Source organism: Euphorbia lathyris, chromosome 6 (genome assembly GCF_963576675.1).
Source record: "Euphorbia lathyris chromosome 6, ddEupLath1.1, whole genome shotgun sequence".
Taxonomy (NCBI): Eukaryota; Viridiplantae; Streptophyta; class Magnoliopsida; order Malpighiales; family Euphorbiaceae; genus Euphorbia; species Euphorbia lathyris.
Genome location: NC_088915.1, coordinates 67,329,348 through 67,349,435, shown reverse-complemented (window position 1 = coordinate 67,349,435; position 20,088 = coordinate 67,329,348). Strand labels below are relative to the sequence as shown.

The 20,088-nt window shown below is 33.1% G+C and overlaps 1 protein-coding gene across 1 annotated transcript; it reads right to left on the bottom strand.

The window, feature by feature from the left end:
* Positions 1–344: 344 nt before the first annotated feature.
* LOC136234152 (dormancy-associated protein 1-like) lies at positions 345–1,204 on the bottom strand. The gene is made up of 3 exons (XM_066023929.1): positions 1,045–1,204; positions 728–950; positions 345–624 (listed from the first exon to the last, which is right to left on the bottom strand). The coding sequence occupies exons 1-3, from the start codon at positions 1,142–1,144 to the stop codon at positions 588–590; spliced, it is 360 nt and encodes a 119-aa protein (XP_065880001.1). The 5' UTR covers positions 1,145–1,204; the 3' UTR covers positions 345–587.
* Between the last annotated feature and the right edge of the window lie 18,884 nt (positions 1,205–20,088).

Here is a 20,088-nt window from a genome sequence, read left to right as displayed (position 1 = left end):
CAAAAAATATAAAACCGTCACAAAAAAAACATCCATGATTTTTTTTAATAAAAAAACATATACTTTAATATTTCCGATTCGTAATCATCCATTTTCGAAATTTTCAAATTACCAAACATCAATTAGTTTTATAATTTCAATTATTATTATTAAAAGTTTGTAATTTTGAAAAAAAATTTTAGTTTTTTATTAAAATTATCAAAAATGTAAAAAAATCCCAATAGAAACGATAGCTAGTAAAAAAGAAAACATTATTTAACAATCCACTTAATTATTTTAGACTTAATAATTTAGAACCATAATAGAAATTAAAAAATGGCATACTTATAAGTTTGACATAGTAGTAATAGTAATACCGATCATTATTTCAGTTTAAAACAGTACAAAATTTCACATTATTTATTCAATAAACAAAACAGAAGTAGCTTCATCATCACAGATCTCATCTTACAAACATAAATCAGACACACCTTAGTTAGGCTTCAAAACACTTAGAAACTACTACAAAGTAACTAACCAAAACGACTGAGACAATGAGCAAAACGACACTATTTACAACTCCATCGCTTCACAGCCAGCCAGCCACCTTAACGATGCTTGCTCCTGGTTTCTCCGCTGTAAAGCCTGTGATCACATGCAACACATCTCATCATACCACGATACAAATTAATAAAATCAGGCTTAAAAAATAACAGATCCAACTCCAAACACATAAACGATGTCGTACCAGTCATAAACAGTAGGGGAATTAGGCTGGGATGGCTTATCGAAGACATGAGCACCAATACTCCTAGTGGCAAGGTTACTTCCAGGGTGGAAAACACTCCTCCATACATTTTCCTTTTTAGATCCCGACGCCGGAGTCGTCGGCGTCGTTGGTGTGCCAGGTGTCGCCGGACTCGCCGGCATAGATAACGTCCTCTGCACGCTTGATTCTCCTCCAGCAGTATCTGATCATAATAATAATAATATTCATATAATTAATCTAATTAGAACTAAAACTATATAATTAACCCATTATCCATATAATTAAATTAAATTAACCTATGGTTAAGGGTCTGGTGCTGATCTTTCTGAGCTTGCCGAGGCCGTGATCCGGCTGAGGACCAGCTACGACGTCGTCCCAGAGCTTCTCTAGCAACATCTTCTTCTTTTGGTTATTTCAGCTTAGGACTTGGTTAGATATATAGGCTGGTTGGGGATATTATATTATTATTTATGAATAATGGGTTTTTATCCACTTCCAGGCCCGATTTCTGTGGGTTAATGTGGTTTGTAGTGAAATGGTTTTACTGGATATAAGGAAAATGAGGAGTGGAGATAGTTAAAAAAGGAAAATAGATAAGGATGAAGATTAGACTCAGTAAAACATGGGGCCCGCGAAATAATATTAATAATATCTTCCCATCATCCTATTTAATTTAGGTGAGAAGTTTGCGGTTTGAAGGACACGTGGCATTCTTTGTCCTATTTGATGGAAAAAATCAGGGGTAAGTTACGAGTCCTTATATTAAGCACGTGGTTTTCCATATCATTCGGAAGATCCTCAAATCACATTTAGATTTGTATATTGTATCGGTAAAAAGCATTCTGAGCTCTTTGATCTTTCATTATTTGGTGTATTAAGCCCTCGATCTTTAATTTAGACATATTGAGTCTATAATCTTTTATTGTTTGGTGCATTAAGCCCTCGATCTTTCATTTAGACACATTGAGCCTTTGATCTTTCATATATGGGTATATTAAGCCCTTCTATAAATCAATTCACATATGAATATATTAAGGGCCTGTTTGGTTCAATTAGAAGTGTTCAATAATCGGTTCGGTCTGAAAACCGAACCGAACCGAAACAATCGAATAACACCTAAAATAAAAACGAATCTAACCGAGTTATATTAACAAACCAAACCGAACCGATTATTTCGGTTTGGTATTCGGTTTCATCATTTATAAAATAAATTATTAATTAATTATTAGTTTATATTATATTTAATATAGGGTAAAGTTCAAATAAAACCCATGTGGTTTCACTAATTTTCAGATAAAGAACTGTGGTTTACTTTTTGTCAAAACGAGGATTGAGGTTTTTAACTTTAACAAAATAAGGACTTTTTCGATTGATACTATTAAAATCACCTTTGACGACTTCAAAAATGACATATTTTAAGAACTACTAATATTCTAAGTAACTTTAATTCTTCGACTTTTTTATTTTGAGATTGTTTAGATAATGTTTGGTAAAGAGAGAGAAAGTTAATGTTTAGAGAGAGAAAGTTCCAAAAAAGATGATTTTCGAAAATCGAAAATGTAGTTCCATAGAAAATATGATATTGAACAACTTTAATTCTTGGAAATTTTCATTTTCAGGTCGTTAAAGATGGTTTTAATAGCATTAATTCAAGTTTGAAACCTCAATCCTTGTTTTGACAAAAAGTAAACCACAATCCTTTATTTGAAAATTAATGAAACCATATGGGCTTTATTTGAACTTTACCCTTTAAAATATTTACATTAAAATTTCATGACCCTAAACTTAAATAACCACTCGTACTACTAACTAAATTCATGAATATTATTAAACATTTAAAGGTAATTACTTACCGTATGTTTTTTAAAGTAATTACTTACAGTACATCAATTACTACGTTACAATTATAGTAAATTGATAATATCCTATTATAATTGATAATAAATAGCTTTTTTTTTTAAGGTTAATAGATAGCTAAATTAATGATAAATTGATAATTGATAACTAAACTAATAAGATAATTAATATTGTAATATTATCATAAAATATTAATTATTTTAGTACAACAGCATAATTGAACAGTTGTTTACTTTAGGAATCTTAATAATCAGATAATTGTTTCAAAAAAAATAATCAGATAATTAATATAGCTAATAATGATTATTAAATTTAATGAATTTTAAATTCGGTCGGTTTGATTAATTCGGTTATTTTATAATAAAAAGCGAACTGACCGATATAATATTTAAGACCGAAACCAAACCTAATAGACCGAAAAATCGAAATTTATCGATTCGGTCGATTATTTCGACCCGGTTTGGTTTTTGAACACCCCTAGGTTCAACTGTTAACTAATAGATGTTGTTGTTGTTGCTGTTAGCTGTTTGCGGTTGTAGTGAGTTGTTTGTTGTTGTTGTAGTGTCCAAAGAAAATCGGTTAGGTTCATTTTTTTAGGTGTTATTCGGTATTCGGTTATTTCGGTTCGGTTCGATTTTCAGACCGAACCGATCGTTGAACACTCCTAGTTGAACCAAACAGGCTCTTAATATATCCATATGTGAATTGATTTATGGAAGGACCTAATATACCCATATATGAAAGATCAAGGGCTCAATGTATTTAAATGAAAGATCGAGGGCTTAATGCACCAAATAATGAAAGATCAGGAGCTTAGTGTGTTTAAATGAAAGATCGATGGCTTAATACACCAAACAATGAAAGATCGGGGGTCTCAGGATGCTTTTTGCCTATTGTGACTCTATATAGTAATTAAAATAGTAGGGCCTCTTATAACAGATGTGGATCCATATTACATGTGTCAATATATATATGGAAGGTCCTTCATTTGATATAGAGAACCGGATGCTTCTAATAATTTAGCGTAAATTACACTATTTGATGGACAAATATGGGGTAAATTACGGATAAGGTACAAATAAGGTTTTCTTAATACTATCAAAAAAATTAGGTTGCAAGTATAAAATAATATCTATATATGTTTAATATTTATAAAATAGTATTAATTTAAATCTTGATAACAGAGTATGACACATTATTTATATTACTCTGTTAAATTCTGATTTCTTTCCATATAGTGTTGTTAGAATTTAATAGTAATATGAATGACGTCTTACGTTCAATTATCAATGTCCAAATTGATACTCATTTATAAATGTTGAATTTACATTAGTGCTATTTTATACGCAAAACTTAAATAGATACTCACTAAATTTAGACCTATTTTGATACCATTCTTTAAATATAAAAAATATACATTTTTTTATTATCATATACAGTGAAGAATTTAGAGAGGGGTAGGAGGGCAGTGGCACCCTTTGCCATCATGATTTCCTGGTTCCGTTACGTTTAGAACCTCTTTTTTTTTTTTCCTTTTTTCTTTTTGTTTAATGTTTCGTTGAGCCTTAAACTTGTTTATAGTAATATATTAGTTATCTGAATTTATTTAAAGTGATATATTCGTTTCTAAACTTGCTTTATAGTAGTACAATCTGAGTTGAACTTGACCGGGACCTTTAAGTTGATGAAATAGAACAAAAAAAAATTATCAAGAAAGTGTCGGGAACTAGTGATCCTGCTCTGTGCAAAGGGGACAATTATTATAATAACATACCAAATGTAATAGATTTGAGTTATTATATAATAAGAGAGAGTGAGTATATATAATCAGAGTCGGAGGTGCGTTTTGACTTGGTATAAGAAACACTAGGAGAGAATGATTAGTCAATTAGACTTGTTATTATGGTTGGTCTAGATTCGTCTCATCTTTATTAGTGGTTCTTGTACTACTACTAATGGAGCCTTATGGATGTATCATTGCTGATGATATATTAATAAGATCATTCACACATTATTCACGTTTCGTGTTCCTTATGTGTTGTTGCTATGTTTGAATGTTATAGTTTGACTTTATGTTACTTATGTGGATGTTTGCAGGGCCATTCCTGACCTTTTAGAAGTCCGAGGCGAGATGATAAATTTGGACCCTTATATATACATTCTACTTTTTTTTAAGTTGGAGGCTGGATGATTTTTTTATTACAAGGAATAAAGTACAAATTTAGTCATATGGTTATTAGGAGAGAGCAATTAGTATTCGTGTACAAAATAGTGCAATTTTAAACCTAGCGTTTATCAATTGGTACAATTGATGAAAATGAGGTCTTTCATGTGTAATTTCTTGTTCTATCCTCGCTCCAACCTCCATTGTTCTGGCCACTCAATATGATTTGCACATTTTATGTTAATGGAAAAAACTCATTTTTTAATCAACTAGGTTTGAAATTGCACCAACTCGTAAATTAGTAGTGCAGTAGTAACGAATATACTAACTAGAATTATTTGTGTGCCAAAATAACAAGTATTTGTGCTATGTAAAATTGCAAGAAGTAAATAAGTATATTATTTTTCATATTGAATATATATATATATATATATATATATATATATATATATTTTGATATTTTTTTTTGAAATGAATTGACATTTAAATTTAAGAAAAACAAATGAAATTGGATAATAATAATAATAATAGAAAAAAATTAAATGGTTATTTTTTTTATTGAATATATAAATTGATAATTAAAATTTAAGGAAACATCTAAATTATAGTAACAATTCATGAGAGTAATTAAATAGAAAAAAAAAGAAATTGGATAATAATAATAATGATGGGAAAAAATTAAATTGTTATTTTTTTTGTTGAATATATAAATTGATAATAGTCACTGTTGTCGACGGTGGATACCCTTACGAACCAAAAAAAATGATAATTTAGATTTAAGGAAACATGGAAACATGAAAATTCATTAATGAGAGTAAATAAATGGAAAAAAATATATTTAATAGTGATAAAATGAGGTAGGTAAAAAATATATTTGAAAGTAATTAAAAAATGGAAAGAAGGAGGTTAGAACCTCAAGTTAAAATGAAATCATTAGGCAACTCCTTGTACCAACTCAACTAATTAATTATAATGTTATATATTCATTTTTGTATTTATATCTACACTATAAAAAATATTTGTTTATGCCCCTAACCGTTATAGGTCCTGGGCGGGCGCCCCTCGTTTCATAGTCCAGGGTCGGCTCTGGATGTTTGTATCTGATTAGTCTGATATATAACATGTAAATATTGTAAGTTATAGTCACTGGTGGGCTTATCTCTAAAGGGAAAAGCAAGCTTTACACGGTGTAAAAGACTTGGCTCTATGACATTTTGATGCTTAAGTTAACAAGGAAAATGATACTAAAAGGTATGTAGTTTAGATGAACAATATGAATGAATTGAATATTTTTTAGTGTATTATATACCTTTTATTTATATGACGATTAAGTTGTGGGGTCTAAATTGGAGTTGAGATGCACGTAGCAGTCAATCAATGATTGGATGATCATGATACTTTCCAAAAATCGTAATTTTTAATTAATGGAAGAATAATATCACCATTTTTGTTCAATAAAATACCAAAGTGGATGATTGAATAATCAGTTTGAGCTTTTTTACCGAGAAGGTCTACGGTTTAAGTCTGTATAGCCTTAAAAAAAACAAAATTCAAATAAAAAAATTCTTGTTTTCATTTCTTCATTATTGTGATTCTATGAATCAATACACAAAACTCGATGTATATATGTATAATTTTAAGATCTCTTTTGACGGATTCATATAACTTCTACAATTAGTACTAATAAAAGAATATCTTATTAGTCTACATGTAATATAATTAGTTATCTGATACCAGTAATCTTTATCCTCCGAAAGATGATATAATTACAGTAATTTTAATAACTTTATTAAAATAAGAAAGAAGTTTAATAAGTTCTACAAAGGCTTAATGCTCCTCCAGCCCCCTTAATTTGTCCAAATTAGTCATTTTATTCCTTCAACTCATCGAATGACCTATTTACTCTCTTAACTCTATAAAAATGGTATTTCTCACCCTCTTAACTTGTCCAAACTGGTCATTTTACTCATTCCCAACTCATCGAATGTCATATTTACCCATTAACTCCATAAAAATGGTATTTCTCACCCTTTATAATCCTATTTACCCCTTTAACTCCATAAAAGTGATATTTCTTACCCTTTTATAGTGCAAAATTAATAGGACTTATTCAAATGAGTTTGAAAAAAATATATTTTTTAATATCAACTTTTATTTTGTTTTAATTTGATAATTATATTGATCTTTCATGTGATTATTACAATAATATTGTATTACAATAATTAGATGATCAAAATTTAACTAGCAAAAAAATTGAAAAAAGAAAGAATGAATAAAAGATACAAATAACAAGAACATTAATATAAACAAGTTAAAGACATTATATGTAGGATAAGGTACCAAAATAGGCCTATGGTTTTTGGGGAAGTATCAATTTAGGTTCCACGTACAAAATAGTGCAAATATAGGTTTAACATTTAAAAAGAGGTATCAATTTAGGTCTCAATAACGGATTGTAAAGGGTGAGAAATACCACTTTTATAGAGTTAGAGGGTAAATAGGACATTCTATGAGTTAGAGAGATAAATGGTCAATTAGAGGAGGTGGGAAATACCACATTTATAAAATTAAGGGGTAAATAGGACATTCGATGAGTTTGGAGGTAAAATAACCAATTTGAACAAGTTAAGGGGTGAAAAAGCATCAGACCTTCTTAAAAAAACTCATGGATACAATGTACCGACAAATCTGAGGCCCATGAAGATGAAAGATAGTAAATTGCAGGGCGTTTGTCAGTAAAATGTGGGACCAATTGGTTTTATCATCATGGGATGGGATTGCATTAGTCTTTTTCATTCACCAATTACATTCCAACTTGTGTTAGATTTTTTTGCTTTTACCAAAATACCCTCTCCCCTTCAAATTAATAATTTAGGGTAAATTACACCTATGGTCACCGAACTTCAATTCTTAACAGCAGCTCACTGAACTTTACACTTTTTAACACCTGACCATTCAACGTCTCAAAATGACTGTTGTTTGCCTCAAAATAAAAAATTGAAAGAGTTAATGATATACTAAGGAATTTTAATTCATGAAAATTTTCGTTTTGAGGCTATTTATGTGTTGTTTGGTTATGAAAGAAAATGAGTTTTTAAAGAGAGAAAACTCCAAAAATAGTGATTTTGGAAAATTAAAAAATATGTTTTCATGGTGAATGCGGTTCTGAAACAACTTTATTTCTTCAATATTTTTGCTTTGATGTATTTAACAGTCATTTTGAGAAAGTAGTTAAAATTGAGTAGCCACTCATGTAAAAAGTATAAAATTCAGTGGTTATAGCGTTAAAAATTGAAGTTCAGTAGTTATAATGTTAAAATGGATAAAGTTCAGTGGCCATGAAGATAATTTACCCTAATAATATATTTTGATATTTTGATCCCTCTTAAATTATGTTATCTTCGTTCAAATTGATAGACTAAATTATTATTTTGGTCTATTTTCAATTATAACCAATTTTTTTTATAAAACTAATTTAGTTTAGGTGTCCGCTATGATTATTTTGTTTTTTACAAAGTACCGTTATATATTTTTTAGTTATTAAACACGAAACTTAATAAACTATTTCAAAATAACTTTGAAACTATAAATATGAGCTCCAAGTCCTACATAAATATTATAGTAACTTAATGTTTATCCATTCATATTAATATTAAAGTACGAATAAATTAGAAAATTTATGTATAGTTATAACATATATGTATAATTTTAAATCTGTAATTGAGCAATCAAGTTTTGGTCTGAGTAGATACCAATGGAATCATCCTCGCATTCATTGAACCGGGCCAAAATAATCAGAGATGAATGAATTACAAACAAAATCGGATATAGATCCATATACATCGAGTTACATTCTATCTAAAGCTTGTCCATTCTTTCTGCTATGCTTTCGAAATAGTATAAATTATTGTGCGATATAAGCAAACATAGATGGAATTTGGAATGAGAATGGGAATCCCCTTACTGTTATGAAGATTTTGCCTCCAACTCCTAAATCAGGAGCTCATAATGTCGAGTCGTCTGTATTTACCTTTATCCAACATGTAGGAGAGGCTGCCAATTATTGGAGGTTCGAGGCATATATGCGAGAACATATAGAAAAATAAATTTCAATTTAATATCCCTTCTCAAATGAAAATTACTGGCCTAGAGCTTTCATCAATTGACCGTTTGAGACAAGAAACAGAGAGGATCCACTGATGAATCCGAATTTTTCGAATGCCAAAGAGGTTGAACGCATAGGACGCGTGATTGAGAGGCACGCTTCTTTCATCCAAGAGACAGAGCATGCATGATTCCGAAATTCCTTTCTACGCGTTCAACCTATTCCACCCTTATTTCATCTAGGAGAGTCGATGAATTCAACAACAATGAAAAGCAACTCTAATGGTTGCAAGTCTCTAGACAATTACAAATTGGTGCTTATATGCAACCACTAGAATTGCTCTTAGAAGCATAAAGTAAAAGATCTTCAATACAAGTAATTTCAAAAATGTCAACATTTAACTCATCATCTAAAAATACAATATTTTATTTTCTTTTTTATTCACATTATATTTGACAACTTTTATTTTAAAAAAAAAAACTCCAATGGTAAGCAACTCCAAAAATTACTTTTATGATTCCACAAATCGTCATTTTATTATATAAAATTGCACTTTTTTATTGAAACAAAAGAGACGGCAATTGTGCCTAAAAATGACAACAATATCATAAAAAAAACAAGCAATTATTATCTTTCCAATACAAAACATTCTTCAAGCATCATTCACCCCTCTTCCAAGTACTTCCCATTGAATATGCTCACTTTTTGGCACCTCTTAGTAGAGGTGAAAAAAGTACACACGACCCAATTACACGATACAAAATCGATATACAATTTTAATATTTGGATTTAGTTTAGTGAGCAATATATCATTTTTTAGTTGAAGCGAGATTGACACACAAATTTTAGGATTAGGTTAGGATTGATATGCTAACCGAAAACGACACGAAATGACACAAATATTTAAAAATTATTGTTATATTCTCTCGTGTTTTTATGTGTCACTTTATTAATAAAAAATAATAAAATTATATTATTACTTGCAATCCTAAATAGTTATAAATACTTTACATGACCTCATAATATGATATTAACAGACTTTTCAATGGTTAGTGTTAACATACTAATATAAAAATGACTTAAAGTATTTAAAAATAGTACCATATCTTTTTATATTTTTAAAAATTAGCATTAGCATATATGCATAATATAATTATACGTCGCACAAAAATACGATACGAAATCAATACTAACTCGTACAGGTTAATATGATTGTGACACAGAAGTTTTTAGGTTGGTTTTGGGTTTACTTTTTTTAACACGAACTCGAAAATGACACGACTCGAACACGATAATTGGTAGGTATACCCTTTAGCACCTTTGCTATATATATATTTTAATAAAAAAATACAATTAAACATTAAAATGTTCTATTATCCAATGTTACAATATTTATAATTAAAATAAATTATATATAGAATAATAATTTGTAGAATCATAGTAACAATTTTTGAAGTTGCTTAGCATTTGGACATTTTAATTTTTTTTTCCTTTCAAAATTGATAGAAATGAAAAGCGAAAATAAAATATTATATTTTGAAATAATGTGTTAATTTTTTGTATTTTTTGAGGTTACTTGCATTGGAGATTCATATAAACTATCTATGCATAATATAAAACACTAACGATGGAGCTGAGGTAACTCCTCGATTTTTGTTGATTAAAAACAACATTCTTTATTTATCTTTTTTTCTTCCATAGGCGCTACTCACACTTCACTGACTCAAAAAGTTCAATGGAAGCCCCTCCCACCGGGGGTCCTCAAACTCAACTGCGATGCAGCTTTCGACCCAATAAATAATCAAAGTGCATTCGGGTTTGTGATTCGAGACAATAGGGGTTCAGTTCTCCTTGCAGGCGGTGGGTCACTTGGCCCCTCCCTATGTGCTCTACACGCCGAACTTCGGGCGATATTTAATGGGATCTCCGCCATTCGAAGAGCCGGTCTGAATTGTATAACACTGGCGTCAGACTCTCTTGAAGCTATAAATCTCCTCAAAGGACAGATCGAAATCTCCTCAAAGGACAGATCGAGTGCATTAACTGGTTAGGGAGTACTCTAGACGACATTCTGGAGCTCTCTAAGGGCTTGGATATAGTGAGCATACTTCATGAGAATAGACAGGCAAACATACCAGTCCATCTTCTTGCACTATAGGCCAAACAATGTATTCTCAAGGATCTTCAATATGAAGACTTTCCCCAATCTTACTTTTCTGCTGTTGTGTTTGATATATCCAATTTGTTATCTAACGAAATTTGCTTTATTATCAAAAAAAGTTAGATAAGCATGGCAGGAACGCATGCTCAGATTGAATTTCCTTTAATCTCAATGTCTATTCACAATTTCTTTTCCAACTACGACTCTAACTCCTCTTCTTTTAATTGTTTGTGGCTCAATATCTCTTTCAAATAAATTCTAGGTTTTCTCTCAAACTCTCTCTCATAAACTATCTGATGCATTCTAATTCAATCAAACTAAGCATGAACACTGCTCATACATGTCACTATGACTCACTTGCAAACACATCAGATGAAGATATCATCACTGTTAATGCAGGGGGCAAAAAATGTTAGGCATATCATTTTGAGTCTGCAGGTGAAATCCCATTATTGACAGTGCTGGCTCTATCATTTTGAACGTTGTAGCATTTAGTCTAGTCTGCAGGGTAATATTAAGGCTTTCATGTTTTTGTACAGCATTTGGATTCTCTAGATCATAATGATAATCTTAGGCTTCAAAAATGAAATCAACATTAGGATCTGTCCTCTATTCGGATTCAAATACAGCATCAATCATCAAACAAGAAGCATATATTCAAATGAATCATCAATATGCTTTCATCTGTTTGCTTGATTCCGAATGATGTGGAAACTTTTTGCTCTATAGATGCTTAGTCTGGAGATGTAAAACTGAGTCCACTATACAGCACACAGATTACACAAACTGTTGTAGCTCGAACTCAGAAAATAGTAACAGACCGAACAAAATTAAATGGGCAGAGTCGCGGACAATGTCGCTTTCTTTAAGACATTCGCGGAACTGCCGGAATTTAGCAAACAGTATGAACTCCTGTCGCCTCCAGGATAAAACAGCCCTCTTAAATACGATTTTCGTATTGCACCGTACGAAAATCGTTATGTATACACTCTCTGTTTAATTGCTCAGTTTCGAAAAAAATACAGAATGAATGAAAGTAAATTATGTTTAAAGGCAGTCTCTCATCACCTATTTATACAAGAAAAAAGAGCTGTTTGAGCTCTGATTTCATGGAGAAAGAGAAGGAGGAAAACCAGGAAGGTGGAAGAGACTGAAGACACGTTCAGAAAAATGGACGTTGTGAACAACGTTCACAAAGACTAAATCAGAGCATAAATAATTAAATAAAAAAGGATTTCCGAAATTAAAAATAATAATAAATATTATTATTAATAATAATTTTTTTTAATAAAAAATTAATCATTTTACACCACACCAACCCAACCCGGCCCGGTTCGGTCGGACGGACGGCGCGCGCGTGTGTGGTGGTCAACCAAAGAGATAGGTCCTCACCCTTTCACAAAAGTGGGTACCCCTTGGGGCACACCCCAAGCATGTGAGGACCTTCCTTATAAACATCTCCACCAAGTGCTTTGAAAGCAATGTGGGATGTTTTTCACTTGAAAAAACTTAAAGACACATGCATGGGCCAATTTCATAAATTATAAATGGGCCAAGCCCAACAATCCCCCACTAGAATTTTTGAAATCGTTTTACTGAGCAGTTACATAAGGTCAGACATAAGCAGAGGTATCTTTCGATTTGAACCTTTGCGTAGTGAGTATAGTTCAGATTTTACTAGAGTGACTCGTAGTCTTGAACTCTATCTCTGACGTATATCACGCCATAACCTTTTCATAGTGTAGTTCTAGTAGCCCGTGCGTTTATGGCCTTGCATGTCTATCCCGGTTTAATGAATGCTCTAGAGTTTTGCCCTAAACTCATAGGAAGCGGCCTCACTTCCACATTCATATAGGTGAGTCTATCAAAAGTACTCCTGTAGCTAGGTACTTCACTCCAAATGGAGTATAGACTTCATTAAGAGTTTCTATTATCTCAACCTCAAATCGCTTCAGGATATTCATGCTTCTAAGTGCATGATCTGACTCATATTACCACACAACTTGTTATTACCCTTTGAACCTATTTCTTGGGATCTCCAGTCTATAGGTTGGGTTACCATTGTGTGTAACTCATCACTGTAGGGGCATAGGTCCCATACTCTTTGCCGTATTATGGACTTTCTCTCTAGCTAATCCTTTCGTCAAAGGATCGGCTAAATTCTCTTCTGAGCATATGTGATCCACTCTAACAGCTCCTTTAGTGAGTAGCTCTCTCACAGTGTTGTGCTTACGACGTATTTGTCGTTTCTTATTGTTGTAATAACGATTCTGAATCTTAGCAATAGCCGCGGTACTATCGCAGTGGATCAATCTAGCTGGAATCGGTTTTTCCCATAGGGGAATCTCAGCTAACAGACTTCTCAACCAACCTGCTTCTTCACTAGCCACAGCTAGTGCAATCAGTTCTGATTCCATGGTTGATTGAGCTAGAATAGTCTGTTTCTTAGACTTCCATGAAACAGCACCACCAGCTGTATTGAAAATATAGCCACTAGTAGCCTTGGAATCATCTGATAAGGTATTCCAGTCAGCATCACTATATCCTTCAAGGACTGCTGGAAACCTTTGATAATGTAATCCAAGTTTCATGGTTCTTTTAAGGTATCTCATGACCCTTTCTATAGCATTCCAATGCTCCACACTAGGTCTACTAGTAAATCTGCATAGCAGTCCTACAATATACGCGATGTCGGGCCTAGTACAATCAGTGGCGTAACGAAGACTGCCAATTATGCTAGCATACTCTGATTGTCTTACACTGTCTCCAGTGTTCTTAAAAAGTTTTATACTAGGGTCATAAGGTGTACATGCAGGTTTACAATCAAAGTAGTTATATTTCTTTAGAATCTTCTCAACGTAGTGAGATTGATCTAGAGAAATTCCAGTTTCAGACCTAGTTATCTTTATGCCAAGAATGACGTTCGCTTCTCCTAGATCTTTCATGTCAAAGTTCTCACACAACATTGACTTAACAGCATTTACAACATGAATATTAGATCCAAAAATAAGCAAGTCATCAACATATAGGCATATAATGGTGCAAAGACCATTTTCATATTTATAGTAGATACACTTATCACTTTCATTCACCTTATAGCCATTTGAAATAATCAAGTTGTCAAATTTTTCATGCCATTGCTTAGGTGTTTGTTTTAGCCCATATAAAGACTTATCTAACTTACATACCTTATGGGCTTGACCAAAGACTACAAAGCCCTCAGGTTGATCCGTATAAACCTCTTCTTCTAGTTCACCATTCAAAAACGCAGTTTTAACATCCATTTGGTGCACTACTAGATTGTGCACAGAAGCAATAGCAATCAAAACACGTATAGACGTAATCCTAGTGACAGGTGAATAGGTATCAAAGAAATCAACATTTTCTCTTTGTCTAAAGCCTTTAGCTACAAGGCGAGCCTTAAACTTATCTACTGAACCATCAGGTTTCAGTTTCTTCTTAAGGATCCATTTACAACCTATTGGTTTACAACCTGGTGGTAAGTCTACTAAGTGCCAAGTTTGGTTTGACTCAAGTGAGTCCATTTCATCATTAATGGCTTCTTGCCATAAGTCAGCATCTAATGATGTTAAGGCTTCTTGTATGGTAAGTGGATCCTCTTCTACTGTGAAAGCATAAAAGTCAGAACCAAAGTCTTTAGATACTCTAGGTCTCTTACTTCTCCTAGGTTCAGATTCCTCAATCTCTTTTTGCACTATAAGTCTAGTAGCAGGTATGCTACTAGATGATGCACCCCCACTATTTCTCAACTTAAAAGGAAATATATCTTCATAAAAGTCAGCATCGTTCGACTCCAATATGACTTTCGCATTCAAATCATAGAACCTATATGCTTTGCTATTCACAGCATATCCAATAAACACACATTCATAAGCCCTACTAGCAAGGTTGACTCTCTTAGGGTCAGGAATCCTAACATAAGCCAAACAACCCCAAGTTCTAAAATATGATAGACTAGGTGTTTTATTTTTCAAGATCTCATAAGGAGAGATTTTGCTTCTGGATTTAGGGACCCTATTTAGCACATAACAAACAGTCAAAAGGATTTATCCCCACCAATGTGAGGCAGCACCTGAACTAAGCATAATAGCTACTACAGATTCGGTAAGTGTCCTATTTTTCCTTTCAGCCTTTCCGTTCATTTCTGGTGAATAAGGTGCTGTGGTTTCATGTATAATACCATGTGTTTTATAGAAATCAATAAACAGGCTAGAACCATATTCTGTGCCTCTATCGCTACGAAGTCTCTTGACTTTCCTATTGTATTGATTTTCTATTTCAACTATGAACAACTTAAACATATCAAACGCTTCACTTTTATTTTTCATAAGATAAACAAAAGTAAAGTCAGAGCAATCATCAATAAAGGTTATAAAGTATCGTTTGTCATTTCTAGTCAACTTTTCATCTAATTCACATATATCTGAATGAATTAAATCTAGAGGTTCAGAATCCCTAACAACAGATTTATGAGGTATTTTTGTGATTTTTGCCTGACTACAATAATCACATTTAAGAAATTCATTCAAATTCAATTTTGGAATTAACCCTAAGTTACTCATATTTTTAATGATTCGCTTATTAACATGACAAAAACGAGCATGCCAAACATTAAAAGTACACAATGAGTAAACAGAAGCATTCACTTTATTAATCTCAACATTCAACTTAAACATGCCTTCAGTAGCATAACATTTTCCTACAAATACATTGTTCTTAGTCAAAGTAAATAAATCTGCTCCTATAGTCTGAGTAAAACCAGCCTTGTTGAGAAGATAGCCCGAAACCAAATTTTTTCTCATTTCTGAAGTATGCATCACATCCTTCAAAGTTAAGGTTTTTCCAGATGTGAAGTTCAATTCCACACTACCAATTCCAGCAACAATAGTGGTATGAGAATCACCCAATAACACTTTCTTATCTTCGGTCACAACACTGTATGTTTTGAACATACTTCTATCATAGCAAACATGGCGAGAGGCACCAGTGTCTACCCACCACCCATCTGATCCACCTATGAGGTTGATCTCAGAAATCATAGCAACAAAGTTATGTTGCTCTTCAGTCAGGTTAACATTAGGAGTAGTGTTTGGCCTGTTCCTGCACTTACGTGCCATATGACCTGGTTTCCCACAATTAAAGCATAGGAAAGCAGCATCATTTCTAGGTGGTTGTTGTTGTGGCCTATTTTGGTTCCTTTGAAGGTTCCAATTCAAATTAACTCGGGTGTTGCGGTTTTGGATTGGTTTGCGGTTCTGATTCTTAAAATTCTTTTGAGTGGGTTTAAGAACCGCAGTGGACCTTTTAGTGCTATTAGAAACAATAAGCACTTCTTCTTTTAAATCTTGTTTTCGAGCTTCCTCCTCAATTCGGAGGCGTGTAATCAAACTTTCCATCGAAAATTCTTTTGTTTTGTGCCTCAAAATATTTTTAAAATCTTTCCACGAAGGAGGCAATTTGTCAATAATGACAGCAACTTGAAATTGATCGTTTAAAGGCATACCTTCTGAAACAATTTCATGTGCTATCTTCTGTAATTCATGAGATTGAATTTCCACTGACTTGTCATCAGTCATCTAGAATTTGAGGTAGCGGCTTACAGCGTACTTTTTCGATCCGGCCTCCTCAGTGTCATATTTCCTCTGCAGAGCTTCCCAAATTTCTTTTGCTGTTTTTTCTTCAGCAGTGTAGTAATCATACAGATCGTCAGTCAGTCCATTGAGTATATAATTTTTGCACAGAAAATCATTTTCTGTCCATCTCTCAGCAGCACGAACAGCAGCACGAACATCCGCCTCGTCACCATCTTCAGGAACAATTGGTTTTTCCGAAGTCAGAACAGAAGCTACCTTCTTTGTTGTGAGGTAGAACAGCATCTTCTGTCTCCATCTTCGGAAATGAGCTCCTTCAAACCGGAATGGTTTGTTAATCTCAGCAATCCCATTTGATTGTTCGGTAGCCATCAGCAGTGATTGAATCGTCTTAAAATTGTTGTAGCTCGAACTCAGAAAATAGGAACAGACCGAACAAAATTAAATGGGCAGAGTCGCGGACAATGTCGCTTTCTTTAAGACGTTCGCGGAACTGCCGGAATTTAGCAAACAGTATGAACTCCGGTCGTCTCCAGGATAAAACAGCCCTCTTAAATACGATTTTCGTATTGCACCGTATGAAAATCGTTCTGTATACACTCTCTGTTTAATTGCTCAGTTTCGAAAAAAATACAGAATGAATGAAAGTAAATTATGTTTAAAGGCAGTCTCTCATCACCTATTTATACAAGAAAAAAGAGTTGTTTGAGATCTGATTTCATGGAGAAAGAGAAGGAGGAAAACCAGGAAGGTGGAGGAGACTGAAGACACGTTCAGAAAAATGGACGTTGTGAACAACGTTCACAAAGACTAAATCAGAGCATAAATAATTAAATAAATTAATCATTTTACACCAACCCAACCCAACCCAACCCGGTTCGGTCGGACGGCGCGCGCGTGCGGTGGTCAACCAAAGAGATAGGTCCTCACCCTTTCACAAAAGTGGGTACCTCTTGGGGCACACCCCAAGCATGTGAGGACCTTCCTTATAAACATCTCCATCAAGTGCTTTGAAAGCAATGTGGGATGTTTTTCATTTGAAAAAACTTAAAGACACATGCATGGGTCAATTTCATAAATTATAAATGGGCCAAGCGGAACCCAAACTCTTTTGCAATTTCACTCTGGTCAACTTAATTGCAATCACACAATGAGTCAGTGACATTTATAGAGGCTTCGATTGTTTGTGAGGGAAATAGTTGCGCTCAAACCGTATAAATAAAGACAGATTTTGTATATACATTTTGATTCTGGAGTGCCTCTTTCTTTGCCATAAGCAATTTCATGTAGGCATAGTAGAATAAGATGTAGATTCTCGAGTGCCTCTTTCTTGTCCACATTGCCTCTACAACACAAGATTAGTTAAATATGACAATGTACTGCTGATTTTATTCTCATATGATCCATTCAACAGACTACAATTTCAAACAAACTCAGATCATTCCAAATTGAAACTCCAGATGATCAGAGGAGTTAATTCAAACAACACGTAGTCTTCTACATTATAATAAGGACTAAAACTCGTTAATCTTTCCCATCGCATCAAACACAGACTCTAGATCATAATGATAATCTTAGGCTTCAAAATTGAAATCAACATTAGGATCTGTCCTCTATTCGGATTCAAACACAGTATCAATGGACTCTTCTTTTATCAATAATGGTAATCATTCAATTGCTTTCAATCATCCTATTCTTGTGAATTCATCATCTCAATTTGCAAATTCAGCCTCATGAGACTCCTATTAATGCATCTAATAATTTGTTTGTGAATCACTTCTCTCAACCTATGGCTGCATCTAATTTGTTTGCTCAGCCTCAGCCTTTGAACCAGTTTCCTAGCATCTCCAATAGATTTGTTTTTGGGTACAATTATGAATCACAAGAATCCTATTTCAGAAAATCTTATCCATGTAGCTCAACTTAGTACTCAAAACTCTTCCTATACACATCATAATAAGAGTTCTAAGCTTTTTGTTCTACTAGTACTGCTATATATTTTGAGATTTTGATTTTGATCTGCTAAGTTTTCAAGTAATTCCTAATTCTGAAAAAACCCTAAGCAATTACCTTCATGCATCTGCTTTCAAAACAATAAAGTTAACAGTTAGCAAATGACAGGCTGACACCTATTTGTTTGGATGAACTTCAACCTGGCATAGAAAAACTAGCACATGGAACTTGAATATTGCTGATTTTATTCTCATATGATCCATCTCAAAGATTCAAACATCAAACAAGAAGCATATATTCAAATGAATCTCCTGATCAATACAAAAATCAAAAAACAAACAGGCTGATGCTCTATTTTTCCAAATCAAAAATCAAAAAACAAACATGCTAATGCTCTCATCTTTTTGTTCAACTCTTCTTGTTTTTCATCTCAAGTACCTGTAGAGAAATTTCTCTGAGTCTAGCCACCAACTTCTCCAGTGAAACTTCTTCTCCGTTCTTACTCTCTATTTCTTGCCCCTCCTCCTCCTGATCGCCCAAATCTTGATTCAGAACCAAATTCTGATCAGTATCTTTGAAAATCTTCATCTATAGTTCCAAAGATTGAATCCACGTTTCAACAACAGCTCTAATTACAGTGATTAATTCATCACTATAATTCTCATGGTGTTTCAACACAGCTCTAATTCCACCACTTCTCGTTTCAAACTCTTTTCTATCCAACCGCTTCCTCACTTCCTCCAATTCCTTTTCAGATTGAATCACTCGCAGGATCCCGTTCGTCATCTTCAGACATTTCTCATAAAGACTCAGATCATCGCCATTGTTCGCCATCACTCGCTCAAACTCAAACTTTGATTCTTGATCTTGATCTTCATCTTCATCTTCATCTTGATCTATGATTGAAGAATGAATGGCAACTCTTTTGCCATTGTTCGCCATTACAGAATCTCTAACTTTGATTCTTGATCTATGATTGAAGAAGAATTAATGAATTACAGCTCCTTTGCCTTGCTTTACTTATATAAAGGAACAAACTGGCAGCTCCTTTGCCTTGCTTTACTTATATAAAGGAACAAACTGGCGGGAAAAATAACTAATTGCACTAAAACCAATAAGCTGTTGCCAATAAATAAAAACAAACACTAAAACCACTATATATTATCCTTTCAAAAAAAAAAACCACTATATATTATATTGAATAATATTCTATCTTTGTAATTTATTGATTTTTTTTTTTCAAATTTTGGAAAGAATGAAAATGGAACTGGACCTACCCTTGCTAAGTTAGATCTAGGATGCACTCGAACTGAACTTGATCTCAAATGTTCATTTTTAGAAAATTGTCGTGCCTGCTAAATTAGATCTACAACTATAATCGAGTCGAACTTTGACGTGATATATTCATACCCAATTGCTAGAAAATTATTGCGCTTGTTGATTTTAATTTTTGTAAATTTGTTTTTCAATTTTTATCAAACATCAACT